Raw genomic sequence first — 25,719 nt, forward strand, 5'->3', positions numbered from 1 at the left:
CAACAAAATAAACTACTAGATATATGCAGAGATTGTAACTGGATGAACAATCAGCTAAAAAAACCAAACATCAAAGCAGACCAGATATTCAAGATATTCAAGGTACCAGGCAATGGTTTTAAAATAAGTCATTAACACATTCATGAAAACAAGATACACAAAATGAATGAAAAGATTCATAATTTTAATAAGTGAAATATATTAACAAGAATCAAATGGACATTCTAGGAAAATATACTGTCTGAAATTAAGATTTCATCACAAATTCATCTCATGTATTTAACAGGAGAATGGATACAGAATAAAACAATTAGGAAACTTGAAGACAGTCAATGAAAAAGATCCAAAATTGAGCACACAGGAAAAATTAAACATGGGAAAAAAAATAGAACAGAAGGGGGAAAAAAAGTATGTAGAAGTAAATAACAACAACAACATATTTATGACTGGATTCCCAAAAGAAGAAAAAGAGAATTGGATAAAAGCAATATTTTTAAATGAACAGTTCTAAAACTGATTTAAACTATCAATCCAACAGTTTCAGTAAGCCCAGAGAACCATGCAGAATGCCTTGTGGGGATTTTGTTTATTTTGCCATGTCGTCCAGGTTGGCCTCCAACTTTGGGTTCAAGCAATCCTCGGTGTCCCAAGTAGCTGGAGCTACAGGGTGGGCACCACCATACCTAGCTAGATATTTTTTTTTAAATCAGACTCTAGTCAAGAAGTTTGCAGATATTATAAGTGGACAAATAGGTTTTACTTAGGATACACAGGTGTTCAGAAGAAGTCAACTGTACAGGGAAATCTATGATGAAAGAGTTTTTATGTATTTCAAAACCTGCAGATCAATTTTAGAAGAGTGTAAGTGCTGGGAAATTGTGTCAGATAAACAGATGTAAAAAGATAGAAAGCGAAATGAAATTCACCTTTATACTCTTTTAGGGGAAGTGGATAATGAATTTAATATGTCTGTGTGGAAGACAATGTTCTCTTCCACCTGCTGGTAATGGAGGAGCAGAAGTGGTGAAGGATTCCTCAGAAAAAAAAAAAATCAACTTAGGCAATGGGGTACACTTGTACTTAACATTTTAATAAGTACTCCTAAGTTACCTTTCAGCAAGGAAGAGGGCTGTAACAAATGGCCCTCCCAACCACACAAGAAAGTCAACTACCCTCAGTTGGGCTCTTCTCTTTCCTTCCTTAGGTATCTCTCTCCCTCATTCTCCACTGTTACTTTGCTCAAATCTCCTCCTGCACTCCTCCCCCATCCCCATTCAAACATATACCTTCTTGACAAGTATTTCACCAGCAATTTGCATGAAAATTAAGTCGCCAAAGAACTTTCTCTGCTTTCTGTCCCTAAGGGTACAAAATCTTCTATTCACCCTCATACTATCCTCCTACCCATCAGTTTAAATGCGGGGGCGGTGGGGGGGTAGTCCCTCCTGTTCAAAGGCAATCCTGATTGTGAGCGTCCTTCTCCACAGGCTCATTCTGAGACAACCCCAGAACTCCCTAGGTGATCACAGCCCACTCCCTCCTTCTTAACACATTCTCCTGATTTTCCTCTGGTCTCTGGCTTTTTTTTTTTTTTTTTTCATTCCTTCTCCTGTCCCTCAGGCTCTTGTTCAAAACTTAAAAGTTGGGGTTTGGGGTTTCCGCCCTGGGCCCCCGGGAGATGTCACCCACTATCTCCACCCTACTCCTTATCTTCAGCCATTACTACCCTACTGCCTTTGATCAGTACCCAGGGTCCAGACCAATTTACCTAAATTTGACTTCCCCCTCTCCAATTCCGCGGCTCCTTCCCGCCACTCCTCCCAGCCCCTATTGGAGGAAGTCTTTCCTGACTCCTCCCCTTTCCACCTCCCCACGCCGGACCGGGTCCGCAGTCCAGTGGCTGCAGTACCTCGCAGATCTGAGGAATGTAGTTTTCCTTGAAGTAGTTCCTCAGCCTGGGGCTGGCAGTGCGTAGAGAGGACATGGTCAGAGGCCGGGCAGAGACGCTACGCTCTGTCTCCCCACAGCGCCCCGCGCCTCCGAGCTGCTCAGGGAACACGGACTCGCTGCGACCATGCGTTGCCTGGCAACCACTGGGCTGGTTGCGGAGTCGCGCGCAGCCCGCGTCCCCACCAGGGGCGGGGGGCAGTGAAAGGCGGGGCGGTGAGGGGGGGGGCGGTGAGAGGGGCGGGTCTAAGGGGGCGGGCCTCCTGCCCAGCGGGCTGAACTAGGGAATAAGCCCCCGTAAGTGTCGCCCGGACGCAGCGACGCAGCTTCTCCAGGAGTCAGCTCCCCGCCCCGCCTGGTGGAAGCTCCGGGAACCTGCGGGGTCGAGTGGGAGGGTTTACGATTTAACAGTGCCATTTCCGGGAGGCGGAGCTCAGGCACCCATTTTCTTTCTCGCAGCTGAGCCTCAGTGCTTTGGAGACCCCACGTCGACCCCCTTGAGCAGCCTGTCCGGGCCCGGCCGCAGCATGGGCGGCGCGCGGGACGTGGGCTGGGTTGCGGCAGGCCTGGTCTTGGGCGCCGGCGCCTGCTACTGCATTTACAGACTGACCCGGGGCCAGCAGCGGGGTAGCGGTGGGCGCCGGCTTCGCCCTTCGCGGTCCGCAGGTGAGGTCGCGGGGTACCCTGCAGATGGTTGGGTACCGGTACAGGGGCCATCCCCGGCCAGGATGGAGGCGAGGACGCCACGATTTGTGTGGTTTCCCTGTCCTTGGAGTAAAAGAAAGGGCCGAGCTAGAGAGAGAGGAGTGGCTAGTGAAAAGCGCGGGGTCCCGAAGCCCAAGAGACGATCCGCCCTGCCACCTGGGCTTCCCAGCTTCCACTTCTTTGTTCAAAATCTGGAGTTGGAAAATTTGCCCAGACTTTTGTACTTGCGATCGGCGACATAGCAGAAGACCAGGTTTCTCAGAAAATCAGGAGAGGTTTCAAAGCAACCTGTGCGTTGCTTTGCCTGTCATTTTAAAGCTTGTTCTGGGCCTTTGGGTCACCAAAGGCAGACCCCGATCGAGGGAGGGGTGTTGGGGCCCTGGAGCCCTAGAGGGAAGTTTGCAGCTGCCTGATAGAATCAACACCAAGGGGGCAGTTCTGCCCTCACTTGGCCCAGCACACAACTCTTCTTTCTAGAGTTGCTTGAGGATTAAATGAAGTAAAATATGTAAAGTGCTTACTGTCAAGATGATCCACCGTCTCGCAACTTGGGAATGGGGGTGTGTATTGGTTATTGGAACAAGTCAGCACGAGGCACACTCCCCCAGCAGACAAGTCCATGATGAGGTTTCTGTCTAAAAGTTGATTAAATCTGTACATTCAGAATTCTAACAGCCTGCTCTTGGTCCAGATCATGGAAACTTTCGGAAAATAATTAAAATCTGCCAACCAAGAAACTCTTCCGCAGATGTAATGAACCAAACAGCTTTATTATTGAGTAAGCATTAAGACATATTGCCTCAAACATCACAGGCAGTCTACTAAAGGAATTCCAAAACAGAAGGCCCACCTCTATAACCGGCCATATACAACTCAAATAATAGCTTGTCCTTAAGAAAGAAAACTTGACAGCACTGTTTGTTTTTACATCCCAGATTCATTGATAAATAGGGTGGTTATGTGTGTTAACTAGTTGCCTTGATCCAGAAAGGGGGGGACCTTTGTGATAAGCAGGTAGTTAAAAAATGGAAGCAGGTGCCTAAGCTAAGATAGCCTTACAGAACTGAGGGGATTGGGGTTCAACTTGAATGTTTCCATTTCAAGGTGATGGCTCCCAAATCTTTAAGAATAACTGTCCTTGGATTGTAAAACTGGCATTTACTTTTTTAAAATTTACATTTCTATCAAAGGGACAAAGGATTTAAAATCACAAATTTGCTCAATGAAATGTTCTAAGAAAGTGAGTTGGGTGTCTCTTGTCACAAGGAAAAGTGATTGAGGTGTGTATTTACTCTTAGCCTAATTTTTTGACTCTTGTGTCAGAGGTATTTCTGTGTAAATAATTGGGGTGTTTACCTGGACCCAAATATCTTCTCACTTATCCTGATTCAACCTGATGAACTCTGACAATGTTTAGTTTTTTGGACAAAAGGGAATGAATCATTACTTTAGGTCAGAAAACTTTAAAAATAAATTGCTCAGAGTCCTTTCTTCCTGAAACTACACCTCTATTTTTTTTATTTGTTCTTTTTAGATATACATGACAGCAGAGTGTTTTTTGACATATTATAAATACACGGAGTAAAACTTATTCTAATTAGGATCTCATTCTTGTGATTGTACATAATGTGGAGTTTCAATGGTGTTGTATTCACACATGAACATAGAAAAGTTATGTCTGATTCATTCCACTGTCTTTCCTATTCCTATCCCCCATTCTTTTCATTCCCCTTTGTCCAATCCATTAAACTTTTATTTTTTTTCACCTCTGCCCCCACCCCTTGTTGCGTGTTAGCATCTGCATATCAGAGAGAACATTGGACCTTTGGTATTTGGGGATTGGCTTATTTCACTTAGCATGATAGTCACCAGTTCCATCTGTTTACCAGCAAAAGTCTAAAGTCATTAATTTTTATTCTGTTGTGTATGTATACCACATTTTCTTTATTCATTCATCTGATGTGGGGCACCTAGTTTGGCTCCATAGCTTAACTATTGTGAATTGTGCTGCTAAAAACATTGATGTGGCTGCATCACTGCAGTATGTTGATTTTAAGTCCTTTGAGTATATACTGAAGAGTGGTATAACCAGGTCAAATGGTGGTTCCATTCCTAGTTTGTTTGTTTTTAGCAATCTTAATACCGCTTTCCAGAGTGGTTTTACCCATTTGCATTCCTACCAGCAAGATATGAGTTTACCTTTTCCCCCCACATCCTCTCTAACAAATACTGTTGCTTATATTCTTGATTATTGCCATTCTGACTGGAATGAGATAAAATTTCAGTTTTAATTTGCATTTCTCTAATTGAACATTTTTTCATTTATTGGTTGATCATTTGTATTTCTTCTGTGAAGGTAATTTGCTTTTTGGTGTTAAGTTTTTTGTGTTCTGGATATATCCTGGAGGTTAGTGCTGTATCTGAAATGCAGGCAGCAAATATTTTCTCCCATTCCATACCGTCTCTCTTCATGCTCTTGATTGTTTACTGTGAAGAAGCTTTTTAGTTTGATATTGTCCCATTTATTCTTTTTTAAAAAAAAATAATTTTAGTTGTAGATGGACATAATACCTTTATTTTATTTATTTATTTTTATGTAGTACTGAAGATCAAACCCAGGGCCTTACATATGCTAGGCAAGCACTCTAACAATAAGCTACAACCCAAAACCCCATTTATTGATTCTTGATTTTACTTATTGAACTTTAGGTGTCTTGTTGAAGAAGTTGCTTCCTAAGCCATCATGATGGAAAGCTCGGTTTACACTTTCTTTTAGGGTCTCTAGTCTATGCCTAGGTCCTTGATCCAATTTGAGTTTTTACACTTTTATTTTTTAAAAGGCTTGAGAAATACTCATTTTGTTATCATCACACTTAAAGTTTGAAGGGTGATCTTTTCTTTTGTCTTGAAGTTTAAGAAATTTGTAATTCCTGTACTGTTAAGACTGTTAGCATTGAAAAAATATGGGGGGGGTCATTCAACAGTCTCATACAAAAACATGACAGAGATAGCATGAAAAACTGTTAATCTCTCTCAATTATGAATAAAAGTAAAAATCTTAAAGTATTAGCAAATCTATCAGGAATTAAAGAAATAATACATATACCAAGGCCAGATGGACATACAAGGAGAATTCATAGCAAGGAAAATATGTCATTTATTGCATTAGTATATTAGAAACCACATGGTGATCTCATAAATATAATTTGATTTGTGAAAATATTCCTGATTTTTAAACTGCAGCCAAGTTAGGAATAAATAGAAGGAAATGTTCTTAAGTTGAAGAGTGTTCATCAGAAACCAAAGGTAGAGTTGGGGATATAGCTCACCAGTAGACCACTTGCCTAGCATACAAAAGGCTCTGGGTTCAATCCCCAGCAAAAAGAAAATGATACAAAAAAACAAAGACAAATATATTTAATGGTGAAACACAAGTAGTATCACTATTAAATTCAAGAACAAGAGAAGTATGACTACTGTCGTAGCTATTATTCAACATTGTCTTAGAGTTGCAGCCAGCTTGATAAGAATGAAATGCATGAATATTAGAATAGAGGCAAAATTATGATTGTAGATGACAATTTTTATTTGGAAAAATCCAAAATAATTAACTGAATAACTATTACAAGCAATAAGTTTTATAAAGTAACCTGACTATAAGATAAATATACTTTAGTCAGTAGCTTTTTATATATACACATCGTATACAAGAATTAAATATAAATTTAATTAAAAATATTTTAGTCACAGTATCTATAAGACTTTTTTTTTTTTTTTTTTTTTTTTTTGGTGCTGGGGATTAAACCCAGGACCCTGTGCATACAAGGCAAGCACTCTACCATTTGAGCTATATCCCCAACCCAATATCTATTAAACTTTAAAAATTAGGATTACATTTATCAGAAAGCTTGTATGATGATAAATTTACTTCTGTCCTTACCACAAGTAGGACTATTCATTATTCTAGCATCCCAGTCATGTTCCTTTAAAACATACAAAAATGCCACACAGGCAGTGTGCTTGAGTTATTATAAAATTATAGTCAAAAAAGTTCTACTTAATGAAAACCTATTCTGTAACTAACCAATGACATGGGGGAAGTGTTACTTTGGGTAGGCGAGCCTGGTTTTTAAAGGAAGAAACAAAATACTATCAGTATTAGGGGTGTATCTTATTTGCACACAGTGTCTTACTAATAGACATAGACCAAGTGACCACTTCACATCTATGAGCTTCAGTTTCCCACTTATAAATTGTAAATTTCTTCTTTCTAGAGTTGCTTGAGGATTAAATGAGGTAAAAATGTAAAGTGCTTAAAACTGTGCCTAGCATCAAGAGTGTGTGTTGATACTGTTTTAAAATTAAAAAAAAAAAAGTTCATGTTGATTTTAGATGAATTTTAACTAAATTTTCTTCTTATGCAGAAGACTTAACCAGTGATTCATGTGATGATGTTCTAAATGCTGAACAACTTCAGAAACTCCTTTACCTGCTTGAATCAACTGATGATCCTGTAATTATGGAAAGAGCCTTGGTCACTCTGGGCAACAATGCAGCCTTTTCAGCTAACCAAGTAAGTACCCTCATTCAGCAAACAAGCTCCTTCTATTCTTACACACTAGCAGTAATTGTGACCCTAGAAAAGTTACTTAATCTCCTAGAGCCTCAATTTTCTCCTCACTTATGCCTACAACATAATGTTTGTTTACTTCTGAAAACACAGCCTAGCAGTAATATGATTATTGATATGTTGCTAGATCCCTATGAAGCTGATTACTGGCATTGCACATTATAGTAAGTTTATCCAACATTTATCAGTGTTAGCAGTGCTTCAATAAAACAATAAAAGCATCTAACATTTAAGTACATGCTTTAAATTGTGTAATAGATCTTTGCAGTATGGTTCTGATGCAGATGGTCCCTGGATCACTCTGTTAACTCCTAAATCAATGTAAGTAGCTTTTACAAGTAGAGACTTAACACCAAGACTAAAGAGCTTTATTTGAATACTTCCTGTTCCTCCTCCCTGCTTCCCCATAGAGAACAAGTCAAAACATTTTTATAATTTTTTAAATATCATGCCATTTGTTAACATCATAAATGCAAGGATATTCTGAATTTATACTTTCAGTCCAGTTTTCTCCAGAATGACAGGATTTACTGATTTTTAAGGAGATATACAAAATATTTATACGTTATTCTACTATTTCAGTTGCAAGTGATAGAATCCCAGTTATTTTAAGCCCAAAAGGGAAAATGTTGGACTTCTAAGAATAGCATTGGCATCAGGCACAATTGAATCTAGTTCAAGGTTGTACTTCACCTTTTAGCTTTGCTTATGCCAGCTTTTTATGTATTGGTCTTTGGCCCAGAAAGATTTGCTTCAATGAATGGAAAGAAAGCCGTTAGCCTCTTAGGCCTTCATCCTTATGGCTCATGATCCAGAATGTAACATTGTTCTCCCAGGATTAGGTACCCTTTGGATCAGTCTCTGAGGCAAAGGACCATGGACCATGATTAGTGAGGCCTGGCTTACATGTAGGATGTGTGTGCCACACTAGCAACACAATTAGACAGTAAACACAGTTGGCCAACAGTCTCACCAGGGGACTGTGTGGAATAGAGGAGGTACCAGTCTGACCCAGTGGGAAAAGAAGCACTAGGCAATAAAAGAGTAGATGGTGACTAAATTGTTAACTTGCATGTATTGGAATATTTTGATGCCATAGTTTCCTATCCTTCTGAAACAAGTTGTAGTCAGAGTGGGTCAGTAGCCACTGGTGAACAAGTATTCCCTTGAGCAATGGCAATCATTGCTCCTCACCATCAATTATAGTGCCTAGATGTGCTTTAGCAGTAGTCATGGTGCTTAAGGATCTTTTATGACAGACTTCATGTAGCATGGTAGCCCTATAAGAATATGCTGTTTAGTGACGTAGCCCTATTAGTTTGTGTTAAGCACATTCTATGATGTTTGCACAGTGATGAAATAACCTAATAAGCCATTTCTCAGAACATGTCCCTGTGGTTACATTGCATAACTACACAGAAAAGGGCAAGTCCTTCAAAAAACCTGGAACTGCAGAGGGAAGTTTCTTTTTCTACAATGCTAAGCTCATCTTTAACATAGAGTATTGGGCAATTTGTAAAAAGTAGATGATGGCAGTCCTTTTTTTCTTTTTTTTTTTTTCTGACAGAATGACATGTCTGGCATGAGAAGAGTACTTTTCAGCTTATTTTTCTTATGAGAATTAAAGCAACTGATAACTTCTTTCAATCTTGGGACCAATGACACATGGTAACTCAGGGTGGCAATTAATTATGCAAAAAATCGAATGGTTTTTCCTCAGAAAATCTGGGCACCACTTTCCAAACTGTGTGAAACTTCAATTCTGCAAGATATTAATGTATTGCTTTGACTTCCACCACTGAAAAATGACCCTTTTGTGTATAGTTCACAGAACTACACTAGTCATTACTCCCTTCTTAAGAGATTCCCATTGCACATGAACATGTTACTGCCTCACAATAAAGAAACGTTTTCCCTTGTTATACCCAGAGTTCCCCAAACTCACATAATTATTGAACCCCCCCTTTTTAATGAGACATCTGTTAACAACTTGAAGGACTCATGTTCCAAAAAATATACATTACAGACACTGTATTCTAAATCTTAACACTTTTCCAAGTTTGCCTGTAATAAAGAAGTCACATAACTCATTTCAAAGTAAAATAATTTTATTTGTTAACTGCTTCAAAATCATTATAGTAACTGCAAATCTTCATTGTATAACTATAGTACAAATAATCACATATTTTGATAATTTTATTTTCAATTGCTTTTCTTTACCCACAGAATTATGTGTAGACAATGGCGTCATCAATAGACAGTAGTTGCTGGGCACAATGGCATGCTCCTGTAATCCCAGAGGCTTGGGAGGCTGAGGTAGGAGGATCATGAGTTCAAAGCCAGCCTCAGCAACTTAGAAGGCCCTAAGCAACTCAGCAAGACCCTGTCTCAAAATAAAATATTAAAAGGGCTGGGGATGTGGTTCAGTGGTTGAATGTCCCAAAGTTCAATCCTTGGTACCCAAAAAGGAAAAAAAAAAAATAGACAATAGTTGTATTCTATGTATTGCAAAAAGGTAGAAGAAAGGATTTCAAATATTTTCACCATAAAGAAGTGATAAATATTTAAAGAAATAGTACATTTAACCTGGTTATGATGAACCCAGCCTAATTCCATCTTAAGATTGGGAGCCATCTTGACACAAGGTCATGAAAAGTTCAGTTCTGTTTACTGTAAAATAACAAGATTTCTATTTGGCCTGACCACATTTTGATGTTTTAAACTTGCTTGGAACTCCTGCCTGTGCTTTAAACTTACCCATGCCTGGCTCTCCCTGACCAGATAAAAACCTTCCCTGAAATCTCAGCTGCTCCTCATTAACTTTGATATTGGTAAGGAACAACCATAGCATGCTTTAGCTCATTTAAAGGAGGCTGGGCATGAGCCTGGAAAGGTAGGCAGGGTTTACTCTGCTATCCAGCAGCCTTCAGTGGCTACTGCTGCTATATATATATATATATATATATATATTTTTTTTTTTTTTTTTTTTTTCCCCTTCTTGGTGGTGCTGGGGATTGAACCCGGGACCTTGTGCATGCAAGGCAAACACTCTACCAACTGAGCCATATCTCCAGCCCAAACTTTGAGATGTTAAGTTTACTTCCCACTTTGAGATGTTAAGCTATGTAGATCATTAACCTGCTGTCTGCCCTTGTATTACGCTTAACAGAACCCGGTCAGCTGTAAGCTTCCAAGATACTCACCTTTGTAACTTTTCTTTTAGACCAGAGACTGTCCTTTGGCCCTGTATTTGGGTGAGGCAGTCACTGATAAGCTCTCTTGTGTACACAACATAAGCTTGCTTTAATTTGGTTTAAAATTGGAGTGGGTGATCTGTTCTTTGCAAGGTGGGTTCAACAATTACACAATATATAAATGTATCAATACATTACAAAGTATTCCATTAATATGTACAATTTTTGTTTTTATGTAAGAGATTAAAATTTTTTTTAAATATTAGGTTTTCTTAGAAAGATTTTTTTTTCAGTTTTAGGTGGACACAATATCTTTATTTTATTTTTATGTGGTGCCAAGAATTGAACCCAGTGCTTCACGCATGCTAGGCACGCATGCTACCACTTAAGCCACATCCCCAGCTCCAGAAAGATTTGTATACGGGAAAGTATTTCTTAAAAGTGACTAACTTTTTTTTAAGTGATTAACTTACTTTTGTATTTGTAGATCTGCACACAGTTCAGTGAAGGGGATGTATATTGAAGTTATGGTCCTGTTTGTTTCCCCCCCTTCTAGGCTGTTATTCGTGAATTAGGTGGTATTCCAATTGTTGGAGACAAAATCAATAATCCAAACCACAGTATTAAAGAGAAAGCTTTAAATGCACTAAATAACCTGAGTGTGAATGTTGAAAATCAAATCAAAATAAAGGTAAGCTGTCTGAAATAAAAAATATATAAGGTTTTCTACATATAAAAGGGAAAATAATAAAACAGTAAATAATGAAGCTTCATTAGACTGTCCTGTATTACTTCATGGCAAGAATTAAATTCAAAGGAATAGAGAATAAAGCAGAGGAGGGAGGAACCTGAACTAGTTTAAAAGAAGTACAAGAAACTTTTATAATTGGAGTTCAATTTAATGCAAAGGTGCTAAAAGAACCAAGCCAGAGGGGGTGGGGTTGTAGTTCAGTGGAAACGTACTTGCCTGGCATGTGTAAGGCATAAAAATAAATAAATAAAAAGAACCAGGCCAGAATTAGAAAACTTCAGAAGGACTAAATAAAAAATTATATGAATTGAATTCAACATTTATTGAACAACTGCTTTGTAGTACAGAGTATAGGCATGAATAGAATGCTTGCTCTAAGAAAGTCAAGGTGGGGTAAGGCAAATCCATAAATATTTATGATTCAAGACAGAAGATGATGGATTGCTTTAAGGAAGGATAGGTAAAACATTGTTGAGTACATGGAAAGGAGAGATTGCCATCCAAAAATATCTGCAAGAGGTGGAATCTGACCTGGCTCTTAGAAATGTCTAAGGTGTCTATAGGTGGAGATGAAGAAGGAAAGAATTTTTTTTTTTTTTTAAACAAGGAGAGAATTCTAAAAGAAAAGAATTAGTTGAAGTGGGCACAGATCCAAAAATTACTGAGCTGCCCCATTGGGTAAGCTTGTTACTAGAATTGAAATAGTAAAAAGATTCATATACAATGAGGATGGAAATATTCAACACATTTTAGTAAGTGCTTTGAAAGACATTGGCATCTTATAAAAATAGGTGACTTATAAACAACTAAAAAAAGGTCACTTTTTAAAAAATATTTTTATTGTATATGGACACAGTACCTTCATTTTGTTTATTTAGTTTTTTATGTCGTTCTGGGGATCGAACCCAGTGCCTCACACATGCAAGGTAAGTGCTTTACCACTGAGCCACAATCCCAGCCCCTAAAAAAATGCCACTTTTAAAGGATAGAGTATGTAATAAAATTGTAAGCAGTGAAAGCCAGTTGACTTGTAGATATAATTTAGAGCTTAAATGTTTAGATTAAAAATTCAATCTCTTTATTGTCATTACTGTCTTTGGCAACATGGATATATTTATTTATTTATTTGTTTATTTTCTTTAAAATGGCTAATTGGAATGTTGGTCATTTCTTAGCACTTCAAATTAGAAAATTTTTCTTACTAGTTTTAAATTTTGGTGGAGTTTCGATTTAGTAATGTGAATATCAGTTTTCTGTGAAACATAATTTTTCCAAGCTAGAAAGATCATGGCCATACACTGTTTTTCTGAAAACAGAATTTCAGAAAACTTTTCATCATACTGGTTTTGTTCTCCCATGTGTGAAATAGGAGTATTACCAGCATTACATTCATTACTTTTGGCCAGTGGTGGTTAACAACAATATGAAGGGATAAATAAGTGTGTGTGCACGCGCGCGCGAGCATGTGCTCACGTGTGCATGCACGCTTACATATAGATAGATAGGTAGAAAGATAGACAGATAGATAGATGTGTATAAGAAAAACCTTTGGCTAAATATAATTTTGCTCTGCTTTTTTTTTTTTTTTTTTTTTTTGGTACCAGGGATTGAACCCAAGGGAACTCAACCACTGAGCCACATCCCTAGCCCTAGTTTGTATTTTATTTAAAGACAGGGTCTCACTGAGTTATTTAGCACCTCACCATTGCTGAGGCTGACTTTGAACTCATGATCCTCCTATCTCAGTCTCCCAAGCTTCTGGCATTACAGGCATGTGCCACCATGCCCTGCTCTGCTTACTTTTGGTAGAAATAACTCTAAAGAAAAGTTCTACTTCATGTTGTTCCCCCATTCTTTACTTCTGAAATGGTGAAATTCTTAATACCCTTCTGCTAAGTTATTTACCATGATACAAAATGGCTATGCATATCTTCCTCCCTGAACCTATTGTACCCAGACCAGTTTTAAAAAGTGGATTGAATTGGGAGGCTCCCTTCAAGAAAGGCCACTGGTGTTCAGAGCATGATCTCTGGACTTGGACATTGTCCCCCACCTGCTAGTTGACATTATACAGGGTCCTAAGCTCCTTAAAGACTTTAAAGTCTCTGGATGTAAGTTAACCATTATAACCCCCACCTCATTAAAGTTGACTTCAGGATTATATGAGGTGTATTTTTAAAATGCTCAGCGCAATGCCAGGAATTAACAAAAGCAGCTTTAAAATGTCATCAAAGTTTGAGAGCTGGGTAGAAATGTCATCTTTGGCCAGGTGCCTATAATCCCAGCATCTAGGGAGGCTGAGGCAGGAGGATAGCAAGTTCAAAGCCAGCATCAGCAAAAGTGAAGTACTAAGAAACTTAGTGAGACCCTGCCTCTAACTAAAATACAAAATAGGACGGAGTGATTGAGTGCCCCTGAGTTCAATTGCCGGTATCCACGTCCCCCCACCCCACCAAAAAAAAAAAAGTCATCTTTGTTTGAGGGCTGGGTAGAGATTTTATCTTTTTTGAGGAACCAGTTTCATCCTGAACAGTTGCCTTACTCCACTGTGAGAAAAGTTTGGGAGATTTGAAGATGCTCACTTTTCCCCACTTCTGCCTTCAGGTATACATCAAACAAATCTGTGAGGATGTCTTCTCTGGTCCCCTGAACTCTGCTGTGCAGCTTGCTGGACTGAGAGTGTTAACAAACATGACTGTTACCAATGACCACCAGCATATGCTGAAAAGTTACATTACAGACCTGTTCCAGGTGTTACTTACTGGAAATGGAAACACGAAGGTAAAAAAAAAAGTGAAGTAGTTATTACTTGAAGGTCAAAGAGCTATTGCGTTAGTTGTTTGTTATTATTATTTTTTATTATTTTATTATTTATTATTATTATTATTATTATTATTATTTGTGCATTAAGCTTGTTAAGATTGACATCAAAGCCAGGCACAGTGGCTCATGCCTATAATCCCACCAGCTTAGGCTGAGGCAGGAGGATCATGAATTCAAAGCCAGCCTCAGCAAAATCGAAGTGTTAAGCAAGTCAGTGAGACCCTGTCTCTAAACAAAATACAAAACAGCGTTGGGGATGTGGCTCAGTGTCAAGTGCCTCTGAGTTCAATCCCTGGTACCTAAAAAAAAAAAAAAAAAAAGAGTGACATTGAAAGCCAGGTGCAGTGGCACCTGCAGAGACTCAGGAGGCTGAAGCAGAAGGATTACAAGTTCAAGTCTAGATTCTGCAATTTAGCCAAGACACTGTTTCAAATAAGAAAATGTGTGTGTTTATGTGTGTGTGTGTGTGTGTGTGTATGTGCACGCACACACACACACAAACCACATATGTATAAAAGTTTTTTAAAAAAGAACTGAGGATATAGCTCATGGTAATGCACCCATGGGTTAGTCCCCAGTACCAAAAAAAAAAGATTGACATTGAATTTCCAGGCCATCTATGTTAAGTTGATGTCCCTCAGAAAAGAGAAAGTTTAGTCAAGATTTATTAAAAAGCTTTGACTGGGTCTAGAAAGTACATTATTTTTATTCCCTAATATTGAATTGCAAAATTAACTTGTGAAAATGATTCACTGTTTCACGTATCTGTAGATCAATATTCATTAGATTTCCTGCGAATCAGTGAAATTACCTTTTACTAAAGTGAAGTAGCTATCTCCCCCCAACCACAAATAGAAAAATTGTGATTAACAAGAATCTGAGTAATAATGGTAGGTAAAAAAAAAAAAAAAGTGAAGTGGTTATTACTTGAAGGTAACCCTGTTACCTCAGGGTTAACAACATTTTTCATCCGTTTGTAGAAAATCTTTCTAACACCACTTTAAACAGTAGTAAATGAAGTGAATTAGGTAGGAAAATTAATGCAATGCTTCACTTTGTCCAGTTCTGCAGATGTAGGAGGCAACAGAGGTGGGGCTGAATTAAGTAGGCTCTCTGAGCTGCTCTCTGAAGTTTCTTGAGTAAATCCCCTGTTAGTATGATTCTCATCATTGTCATTTTTCAAGACAAGACTGCATAAAACAATGTAGACTAATCAAATATTCTCATAAGTTAGGTTGATGGCTCATTGGGGTTTTACTATATTGATCTGTGTTCTCTGGGATAGTTGAGAGAGAAATGCACAGTTTTAGAAGGACCAAATATGAAGCCATACTCCTAATGTCCTGCTGTTGCTGCAGTAATTTCTGAGGTTATCAGGATGTGATTATCGGACAACCTCACTGTGGTCTGTTTTTGAGGTGTTTGTGTGGGCTTTTCCACATTTCCCACAGCCAAACTTATTTAGATCTGGTCCAAGATTTACCTATAGGCATTCAAAATTAAATGTAAAGGCTAGGGATATAGCTTAATGATACAGAACTTGCACCTCAGCCCCACAAAAAAATAAAAATATAGACCTAAGAGTTTATCCTCTTTCAGCAATATTGCTACATCCCCAGGCAATTTCCAACATGCATGCTCCTATCAACACTCTGTCCAGTGAAGCAAGATGACTTCCAACCTGTGAGGACTCATGAAAACACTCTCCCTTCTTATCCCATGATGTGGTTACTACAAGAAAAACCTCTTCGCAGTCTGTCTCTAGCTGCTTTACCCAGAACCCCAGGAGAAACTCTGGTTGAGTGCAGAGCCAGGCAGGTCTGGCCTTGGGTCTGTATGTATCTGTCTGAGACATAGTTTGTGTTTTAATGCAATTTATAACTTTCAAAAAGAATCACATCACAACAGTATGTTTTATTTTTCCATTATATTGCCTATAATTTCTGGGACAGAGAATTTCTTTCTTTTTTTTTATTATGTCACCTGGGAACCTTTCCACTAATCTTAAATTGTTTCCCCATAAAAATCAAATTTTGGAGTCATATGTATCTATTTTAGATATTTTCTTAGTAAATAACCACCAAAGTGGCTTTTTCAAAATCTTTCTTTGCTTAAGCCTTGATCTCACTGTACTTTAATGACTTTTGGGCACACCATTCATTTATAACAAAATACAAATAGTGGAAGGTTAATTAAAATAAATTCTGTGCTTGCTATATCTGCAATGAGGGGGGAAAAGCTAGCAGCTTAAAATAAATCTCCTATAGTCACCACAAGATGGCGCAGATGACAAGAGGGAAAAACAGGACTTTGCCTTTTCAAACCAAAATACAGTATATATATTTCCTTAACCTATAGTTTTCCTCTAACTTTATGTTATTTTCTTCCTGTTTAACTCTCTTCTACATAGGATAGCAACATCACCTTTTAGTACAGAATAATAATTACCTATTGCTCTTAATATTCCCTGGTATACCTGCCATCATTTACTACTCATGAGCCTTTTTGGATTTGATTGACTTTATCCAGGCTTATGTCATAGGTGCAGGACCATCTGTTTAACACCTCTTGTTCCTGTTTTCATAATTCATATTTCACTGACATTAGAGCCAAGTATTTTCCCCCTAACATTTATTCTTGGTATAGACAAGTCAGTTAGACAGATTAAATCTCACAGTGACCCCTGCCCCCTGAAGTGCATTAATGAGTCAGAAATCTCCTTTACTTAACCATCTTATAAGGCCATGATTTAATAATAGTATCTGTTTGGAGAACATGATCTCTGTGTAGCCATTTAGTAGTGACCTACTAAGACAGCAGCTTTTGTTTTTACCTTGTCCCCATGCATTAATTTTATAAAAACAAAATTTGCTGATAAAAGAAAAATTAAGCAAAGCCTTATATCCTTCTTCTCCTTAACAAATAATTAGTATGTACATGTTCAAAGGAATTGTAAGCATTCAGTATAGGATATGGGCATAAAACACAGAAAGAAAACACTAAAACTTCAGTAATCACTGATCTAAGATCATTTCTGGTCTTAGAAATATGAAGGAACTTCTTTCTTTGTACCTTTTTGTACTTAAAACTATTCTAGGACTGAAGGTATTGCTCAGTTATGGATCACTGCCTTGCATGTGTGGCAGCCCTGGGTTTGAACTCCAGCACAAAAAAAAAAAAATCAACAAACATCTATTGCCTTGATAATCAAAAAGTTTTATAAAATAAGTATCCATGTTCTTGCCTAGATTTAGTAAAAAGAACTTCTTTTGCTTTTTCCTGACTTTAGTACCCTCTTGCTTCTTGTTTTAATTTCAGATCTCTCATAAAAAGTATAAGGGCTGGGGTTGTGGCTCAGCAGTAGAGTGCTCACCTAGCACATGTGAGGCCCTGGGTTTAATCCTCAGCACCACATAAAAATAAATAAAGGTATTGTGTCTAACTAGAACTAAAAAAATAGATATTAAAAAGTATAGTTTAGTTTTACATGTATTTAAAAGGGAAATTGAATTTAAATATTTTTATTCTTGATTTTTCAGAATTAAGTGGTAAGAATGCTGGTATTTTAGCTAGTCAGCTATTAATTAACATTTGTTTGCTAGTTATATCACTGTCCTATATTGCAAAATATTTTTCATAATAATACCAAAGTCAAAACCTAATTTTTTTAAAAAGGCCATATTATTTATTTAATCTTGGTAACCAAACTATTGAAAATTTTTCATTCTTTCAGTAGAAATGAACTAAGCTTTGAGAGATTTGTTCCAAAGATCCCATTTCACTATACATATTTCACATTTATTTCTTATAAAAATCATTTAACATATGTGAAGCCACATTTTAAGAGTGTTATGTGTGTGTGAGTGGGGATTATAAAGACATTCACAATATTCTTCCTGTCTCAATAGTGTAGTTAGAAAAGTAAAGGTTAAAATAACACTGCTCCCTGCTAATTGCTGACAGTGATGCCAAGTGTTCTAAGAGTTCAGAGAGACTTCATGGAGTAAAGAGAATTTGAGCCAGGCCTCGAAGCACAGGCAAGAATTTAAGGGGAACATGGTAAGAAGATAACATGGTAGGGACAGAAAATCCCTGTTTATTGGTCTGAAATAAACTAATATTCTTATTTCAGGTTCAAGTGTTGAAGCTGCTTTTAAATTTGTCTGAGAACCCAGCCATGACAGAAGGACTACTCAGTGCCCAAGTAAATAGATTACATACTTATTTTGTAAATACACTTATAAAGAGATTTGGACAAATAAATCTGGAAAGATTTATCATAGAATGTTCACAGAGCTTATCTCTGAAGAACAATATTAAGTTATTGCTATATTATTATTCTTTGTATACATGAATTTCCTAATTTTCTGTAACAAGCATATTTATTTACTTTTAAAAATAATTTTTAAAGGTTCTTCGTAGGAATAATAAATTATAATTTTTCTGTCATCCCAGTTTTGGGTAGGGTACACTTATGACATCACATCTTTTATACTTGGTTTCTTTCTGTGCACATGTGCCTTAGCAATACTGAATCCCCAGAATGTATGTGATAAATGTGGGGCTGAAATCCATGACATACCAGTGAATACGTGTGTTATCCTAGAGCTTATGGTGTAGTGGAGACAAAAAATATGTAACAAATGAACAAGATAATTTAAAAGCTGTTGAATGTTCTGAAGGAAGCAGAAGTGGTGCTAAGATAGAATAGAGTTCATTTCCTGCAGAAAAGGAACCATCTGGTTCATTTGCTCATCCCTGTTCTCTAAAATTATGCCAAAATTCTAATTAGTTGGTGTGAACAGTAAATATTTGATGAGTTAATGAGTTCTCATGAAAACTGTATGATGGATCCTAAAAAGAATATGGATGTTTCTTCAAATTACTACATTCTGGGATTCCAAGGAAATCATTCTTTAGCTAAAACACAAAACCTCTTCTCTTTGTTTTTTTTTTTTAAAGAGAGGAGAGAGAAAGAGAATTTTTTTTAATATTTATTTTTCAGTTTTCAGTAGACACAACATCTTTATTTTTATGTGGTGCTGAGGATCGAATCCAGCGCCCCTGCGCATGCCAGGCGAGCACACTACCGCTTGAGCTACATCCCCAGCCCACAAAACCTCTTCTCATTAGTATATAACATAAGGGTGCCTAAGATTTTACATGTGTAAGTTATGCAGTCAGGGTTAATTTTCTGTGACAGCATTTTAAAAATGTAAAATATTCAATGCAGTGTTAAAATATGACAGTGATACTGCTTCCTCTTCCAGGTGGATTCATCATTCCTTTCCCTTTATGACGGCCATGTAGCTCAGGAGATTCTTCTTCGAGTACTCACACTATTTCAAAATATAAATAACTGCCTCAGAATGGAAGGTCAGTTAGCTACTCAGCCTTTCTCTAAAGGTTCATTGTTTTTCCTGTTATATGGAGAAGAATGTGCCCAGAAGATGAGAGCTCTAGTTTATCATCATGATGTGGATGTGAAAGAAAAGGCTCTAACAATAATACCAAAATTCTGATTGGTTGATCATATTTTTCCAAAGAGTAATGCAGTCTGGAAGTTAATACTCCGAAAATTATTTTCCATTTTCCTTATAGAGGGATTCTTTCAGCTATTGAATTCGAGCAGCAAATATCACTTTTCATCTTTAACACAGTACAGGTGGAACATCTCTAATCTGACACAATGCTCAAAATTTGAGATTCTGGAGCATTTTGGATTTGGGGTTTGGGGATTAAGAATGTTTAACCAGTAAGTCAATTATGCAAATATTCCAAAGTATGAAAAACTCCAAAATTTGAAATACTGTTCTCAAGTATTTCAGATAAGGAATACTCAGCCTGTATAACTTGCTGTGGTTTGCAGGCTTATTTTGGACCATTTATTGATACCAAGTGAATATAAGAGCTTGAACTAAGACCAGTTATTTCACTATATGCTGAGATATTTTAGTTATTTCCTCTACATAAGCAGTAATCTTCTACCTTTTTTGTGGGGGGCAGGGTATTGGGAATTGAACCCAGAGTGCTTAACCACTTAGTCACATCCCCAGCACCCCACCCCCTGCTTTTCTTTTTCTTTTTCTTTTTTGAGATAGAGTCTAAGTTGCTGGCTAGCCTGGAATTTATGACCCTCCTGCCACAGCTTCCCAAGCTACTGGGATTACAAGTATGCACCATCACACCTGGCCCCCTCTACTCTGAACTGATTTGCAGTTACTCTTCTGAGACAGCATTGGTTTGTGATTAATTCATTGTTTCTGAACTACCATAGAATGGCCCTGTTTTTTTTAATGGTAATGAGATCCTGAGCTCTCAAGTCCACCTGCCAACCCAGCCATACTGCTTTCAAAGGTCTTATAATTATCAGAATCAAAGGTCTTATAATTTTATATCAGAATCTGTTCTCATCAGCCAGGCACAGTGACACATGCCTGTAATCCCAGTGGCTTGTGAGGACGAGGCAAGAAGATCACAAATTCAAAGCCAGCCTCAGCAATTTAGTAAGGCCCTAAGCAACTCAGCGAGACCCTGTCTCTAAATAAAACTATTAAAAAGGGCTGGGGATGTGGCTCAGTGGTCAAGTGCCCCCAGGTCTGATCCCTGCACCCAAAAAAAAAATCTATTCTCATCATTTCTAGATAATGAAAAATGTAAACTTTTAGGGGAAAATGTTTTTTAGTATTCACCCACTCCCCTTCAGTAAGCTAGTTGTAAAGATATTACATGTAAAATACTGGGATCAATCAAAATGTCCATCTAGTAGGCAACTGATTAAATCAATTAGCCAGTCTTTTAAAAAAGAAAAAAATTAAGTGAACCTGAATGTGCTGATGTAGAAAGACATCCATGAAATATGGATGCTTTTAAAGTACATGTAAAAGACTGTACGTACCTTATGATCCCATGAGTGGTTTTAACATGCAAAATATTTATGCTTATAAACTCCTGGAGCGAGGCTGGGATATGGGAATGTGACTTACCTATGTATACCTATTTCTACTGTTTGAATTTTTTTTACTTTGATCAGAAATTGTATAGTTTTTTTTTTTAATAAAAAGTCACAAGTCTGTACATATTTTCTTCCCTTGACAGTACTTTATTAATTTTATCCATGTTTTACTTGTCTGGAATTACAATATAAAGATTTATTAGTTATTATCTATTTAAATAGTATTTTTATCCCATAAGGTATTTATTAACAATTTGATATATCTGAATGCAGCCAGCTTCTGTAATACTCAAGTTCATAGTCCTCATCGTGCTTAGCATTAAGTAAATCAATAGGCAAGCAGAAGCTTTACACTTGTGTACTTAAGACAAAAGCTTTGAGAGTGCTTTAAGTTTCATTTGCAAATATACGGATATAAACCTGTTGCTACAGGAAGTCACAAATCCTTAAACAGAAAAATATGTGTTATCAGGTTTATCCTGATATAAAAATCAACCTTTGAAGAAATATTTTCAGTAGAAAAAGGATGCAATATAAGATGAAAAATGGGAATTCCCAATGGGCTAGAGTAGTAATATAATATAATATGATAGCTAAGAATAATACTTTCATATTGGTGACACAACACAGGTATTATTTCCCCAAAAGGCACATGTCTTTGTAACAGTTTTTCTAAAATCTGTTTCCCTATTAAATTAAGCTATGTGTTCAAAATGTGCACATATTAAAAACCAGGATAGGATTTGTATTTAATGTGCTTTAGACACATCAGATTCTAAATCTCCCTGTCTTCTTTTCCTCTCTTACTAGTCTGAATAAGTAATGATACTTCCTAGAGATCACAGCATTAATTATGAAATATCAACATGCTAAAGAAGAAGAGTAATTTTTAACTGTTTCAGAAGAATTCATAATAAATAGATCTTTTCTATGTAGGTCATCACATCTTTACCTTTTATGTGTTGTGGGAGTGGTTACTCAGGATTAAACCCAGGAATGCTCTACCACTAAGCTACATCCCCATCTTTTTTATTTTTGAGACATGGTCTCAGTAAGTAGCCCAGGTTGGTCTGGAACCCATAGTCCTACCTCAGCCTCCCAAGTAGCTGGGATGACAGGCATGGACTACCACACCCAACACACCATCACTTTTATTAGGAGGTATGTCTCACCAGTGGACCTACCCTTAGGCAGTAAAGTATATCAAAGTAAGCATCCTCAGGATGCTTGCTAATCAAAGAACATGAAACTTATAAGATAGATTTTAAAGTACTATAATGTGTATCAGAAAGTATTATAATGTATATCAGACTAGACTGAGGATAGAGAATTGGATTTGTCTAATTTTTCAAAATTTGTTTTCATTTGCACATAAACCCTTCAAAATGTAGATAAGTGAAAAACTGGAAACCACTCAATGGGGTAGTTGTGACAAGGAACAATGACATTTGATGTACTTAATGAATAAAAATGTCCATGTAAAAAGAACACAAATGGTAATGCACCAATTAAAAAAAATGTGGGGAAAAAAGATGAATGGCAATAAAAATCAAAGCAGGGAAGCCTAGAAAAATATGGCTGGCTCAATTAAATGGCACTAGAATACAATTTAAAGTGCTTAGAGACTCTGAGTTAAACAGTACATGTGAATACAAAAATAATATTAAGGCCATTCATTCATGGAGAAGAAATATCTAAGATATGTTTGGATTGCTCATAGCAGAGAGGTAAGAGATGAATTTCAGTTTGAGGAAGATGACCACAAGAATGCTGACTAGTGTTAGGGCAATATGCCTCAAGCTAACCCACCATAACCCTAACATCTGGATTCACATCTGCTTAGAGTGAAAAAGTTAATGTTTTTTTTTCTTAAGTTTCTTTTTCTTATGGGGAATTTTTGTGCTTTGTGCCCCCAAATCATACATTCACATACTTTATACATACATATACATTGTGTACACATTTCCCCTTGATTGATTTTGATAGAGATCGCTTATATTTGCTATTACTCTCCAAATCTACAAAATGAGTAGATTGTTTGGTGTCCTAATATGTAAGCATAAATATGCAACAGAAACAATATATTATCAAAAAACATTAGCCTATTTTCAGCTTTCGAATGTACCTATCTGTATTAGGCAGTGATATTTTAGGAAATCATTTTCTCCCTTAGATTTTAAAAGTGCTTTTAAAAATATTTAGGCTGGGGATGTAGCTCAGTGGTTAAGCGCCCCTGGGTTCAATCCCTGGTACCAAAAATAATAATAAAAAAAATATTTATCCTACTTGTGTTGGAGGTAGGAGAAAATTATCCTCTTGTCACATGTGAGGAAACTGAGGCACAGTGAGCATAGGTGATTTGTTTCAGGTTACACAGAAAATTCAATGATGAAATGAGAGGATTAACATTCAGATTTAGTGGCAATTTTTGGCATGCATACATATGTGCAAATTATAGAGCACTGTGAGTTTTTATATTTGGTGTAGAATACCTATTCTTTTATATGGATAAAGTTTATTTCACTATCTACAGATAAGGAACACAGAACAGGCCTCAACTAGTACCTCACTCCTTTAAGAAGGTTCAGAACAATCAAGTGAATACAGTGCCTTATTTAAGACTAAAACTCAGGTCAGCCAACAACCAGAAATCTCTGTTTACCACTGGTATGCCACACTGCCTTAATAAAAGGTACAGTTACGCTTACAAGTCATTTAATATAAAAATATATGACATCTGAATCATGTAAAACAAAGTACTTATAAAATAAATCTTACTGATACATTAGAGTTAGAACGAAGAGGGGGGGATGTATATAGAGAAAGTAAAATTTAAATCAAAGTGTTATGGCCTATTCACATTTAAGATCTGCATTTATCTCATCTGTAAAATATTTCACTGTAGCTATATTTGTGCTTAGTAGAAGGTCTGACTTTTATATTAAAAATAGAAATTTTCATAAATCATTTCTCATATCCCTTCCTCTGCCCTAGTAAGAGCTTTTAATTTGGAGATTGTAGAGGTGCAGTAAAATATACCTCTTTTAAAAATTTAAGTTCATGGTGGTTATAGCTTCACAAGAAATTTAAGATCATATATATCTTGCCACAATCAATTTTAGAAATCTTTTAAAATGATAACTTGTCCCAAATCCTGTATTTGTATGCTTAATAAATCACTTTAACATTTGACATATAAGCTAGTCTTGATAGAACAAGAACTGCTATGTTTTTAAGCATGTGGGAATCGATTTTATCAATTATTACCATGTGAATATTAGAAAGATATGAGTGTCTGTATTCCCAGCAGCTCAGGAGGCTGAGGCAGGAGGATCTTGAGTTCAAAGCCAGCCTCAGCAACAGCAAGGCGCTAAGTAACTCAGTGAGACCCTGTCTCTAAATAAAAATACAAAATAGGGTTGAGGATGTGAATCAGTGGTTGAGTGCCCCCAAGTTCAATCCCTGGTAAGGGGGGGGGGGGGAGAAAAAGATATGAGGGTATGTATACAGGCGTCTAAAAAAATCTAGATAACTGTAAAACCTTGATTCACCTTGTAGAGGTCCTGAAAAAATTAAAAAACAAATGGATCAAGTTTTTCATTATCTCAGAAAATTCTACCACCGCTAAAGTATAATGCTTTAGTAAATAATTTCTATTGCATTGCTTATACCATTAATATAAGATTTTTAAATCCACATTGTCAACTCATTATTTAAATGACTCACTCCTGAACGTTTCTTTTATATAAGCTAGTCATCATAGCAAGTTATTACACAAAACATAAAACACACTTGCAGAAGTGTAAATATCATAATATTCATGACTTGCTTAGTCTTGTCATTTGACTTCAAATTTACATCAAATGATGCTTTTTTCATCAAAAGCTCCTGTGCTCATATTCAAAGTTTTCATCCTCGTTATATAAGTATCTTGATTCTCCATGCTTCAAGACAAAAAAATCTTCAGTCTTAAGTCCATATCTTTCTAGAGCTTCACTCAGTTTCACTGGAGGCTCTAAGTAATGCTGGCAAAGGGCAGAATGAAGAAAAAGAAATTAATAACACATGGTTGGGTGATATTTCAAATTAAACTTCAAACTGAAGTAACCAACAAATCCTTCATAAAACAATTCCCTTTTTAATTGAATTATTAGCAAATGAGTCAATCGTATTTGTTAATACAGTCTGAGTCATTATGATATCAACAGAAATGTCTACTAATAGATAGAAAGTAATATATCTAAACAACTGTATATCAAATGTGGTGCCACCTTAGACTGAACACCAATAAGATTATATGAAGTCTGATTTGTTAAAATTTCAATCTATTGTGGAATCTGCTAAAAATGGCATAGAGAATTGAATGTTAACGTTTTTGAAGCATATAAAAATCTGTGTGTGTGAGAGAGAGAGAATGCTAGAGCAAATATTTTTGGCTGGAGAAGGGCTGATGGAATCAAAACCTCTAGCCACATCTAGAAACTAATCTGCAGACTGAAAAAGGACCCCCAGAGAAGAGATACTATGGGTAAGTTTCCCTAGGTCCCTTGATTTCCTCAATTTTTCATAGCTCAATAAAAAGGGAAGACGGCACACAGTATGTTCCAGAATGTTTTCACCCAAATATTTTCCAAATAAGGTGAGTCCACTGAATATTGAATAAAATAGTTATTTATAAATAAATTTAAAAGTATAAAGCTAAATCATGTCATTA

General features: G+C 36.8%; 3 protein-coding genes across 8 annotated transcripts in view; 1 reads left to right on the plus strand and 2 right to left on the minus strand.

Annotated features, from left to right (window-relative positions):
- Fbxl13 (F-box and leucine rich repeat protein 13) overlaps positions 1–2,382 on the minus strand; it is a 208,680-nt gene extending 206,298 nt beyond the window's left edge. The window contains exon 1 of the mRNA XM_005319523.4: positions 1,910–2,382. Coding sequence (XP_005319580.1) covers positions 1,910–1,984 — 75 coding nt within the window. The 5' untranslated portion in view covers positions 1,985–2,382. The remainder of the gene's footprint in view (positions 1–1,909) is intronic.
- Armc10 (armadillo repeat containing 10) lies at positions 1,897–21,131 on the plus strand. Of its 4 annotated transcripts, XM_078040187.1 has the most exons (7): positions 1,897–1,985; positions 2,407–2,613; positions 7,077–7,225; positions 11,033–11,167; positions 13,832–14,008; positions 18,183–18,254; positions 19,321–21,131. In XM_078040187.1, the coding sequence occupies exons 2-7, from the start codon at positions 2,475–2,477 to the stop codon at positions 19,570–19,572; spliced, it is 924 nt and encodes a 307-aa protein (XP_077896313.1). In that variant the 5' UTR covers positions 1,897–1,985; positions 2,407–2,474; the 3' UTR covers positions 19,573–21,131. The 4 variants fall into 4 exon arrangements, with proteins under 4 accessions (XP_077896313.1, XP_005319529.2, XP_021578119.2 ...); XM_005319472.5 differs by lacking the exon at positions 1,897–1,985 and having other exon boundaries at positions 2,251–2,613; XM_021722444.3 differs by lacking the exon at positions 1,897–1,985 and having other exon boundaries at positions 2,251–2,613; positions 7,080–7,225.
- The window catches only part of Napepld (N-acyl phosphatidylethanolamine phospholipase D), a 37,589-nt gene continuing 32,999 nt past the window's right edge, over positions 21,130–25,719 (minus strand). For all 3 annotated transcript variants that reach the window (XM_005319471.5, XM_021722443.3, XM_021722442.3), the window contains exon 5: positions 21,130–25,030. In XM_005319471.5, coding sequence (XP_005319528.2) covers positions 24,884–25,030 — 147 coding nt within the window. In that variant the 3' untranslated portion in view covers positions 21,130–24,883. The remainder of the gene's footprint in view (positions 25,031–25,719) is intronic.

The sequence above is a fragment of the Ictidomys tridecemlineatus genome, chromosome 2, assembly GCF_052094955.1.
Source record: "Ictidomys tridecemlineatus isolate mIctTri1 chromosome 2, mIctTri1.hap1, whole genome shotgun sequence".
NCBI lineage: Eukaryota > Metazoa > Chordata > Mammalia > Rodentia > Sciuridae > Ictidomys > Ictidomys tridecemlineatus.

Coding starts and splice junctions, on each gene's coding strand:
- Armc10 (XM_078040187.1), top strand. CDS start 2,475: ATGGGCGGCGCGCGGGACGTGGGCTGGGTTGCGGCAGGCCTGGTCTTG. Junction 14,009..18,182: donor CTGGAAATGGAAACACGAAG/GTAAAAAAAAAA, acceptor TTCTTATTTCAG/GTTCAAGTGTTGAAGCTGCT. Junction 18,255..19,320: donor AAGGACTACTCAGTGCCCAA/GTAAATAGATTA, acceptor TTCCTCTTCCAG/GTGGATTCATCATTCCTTTC.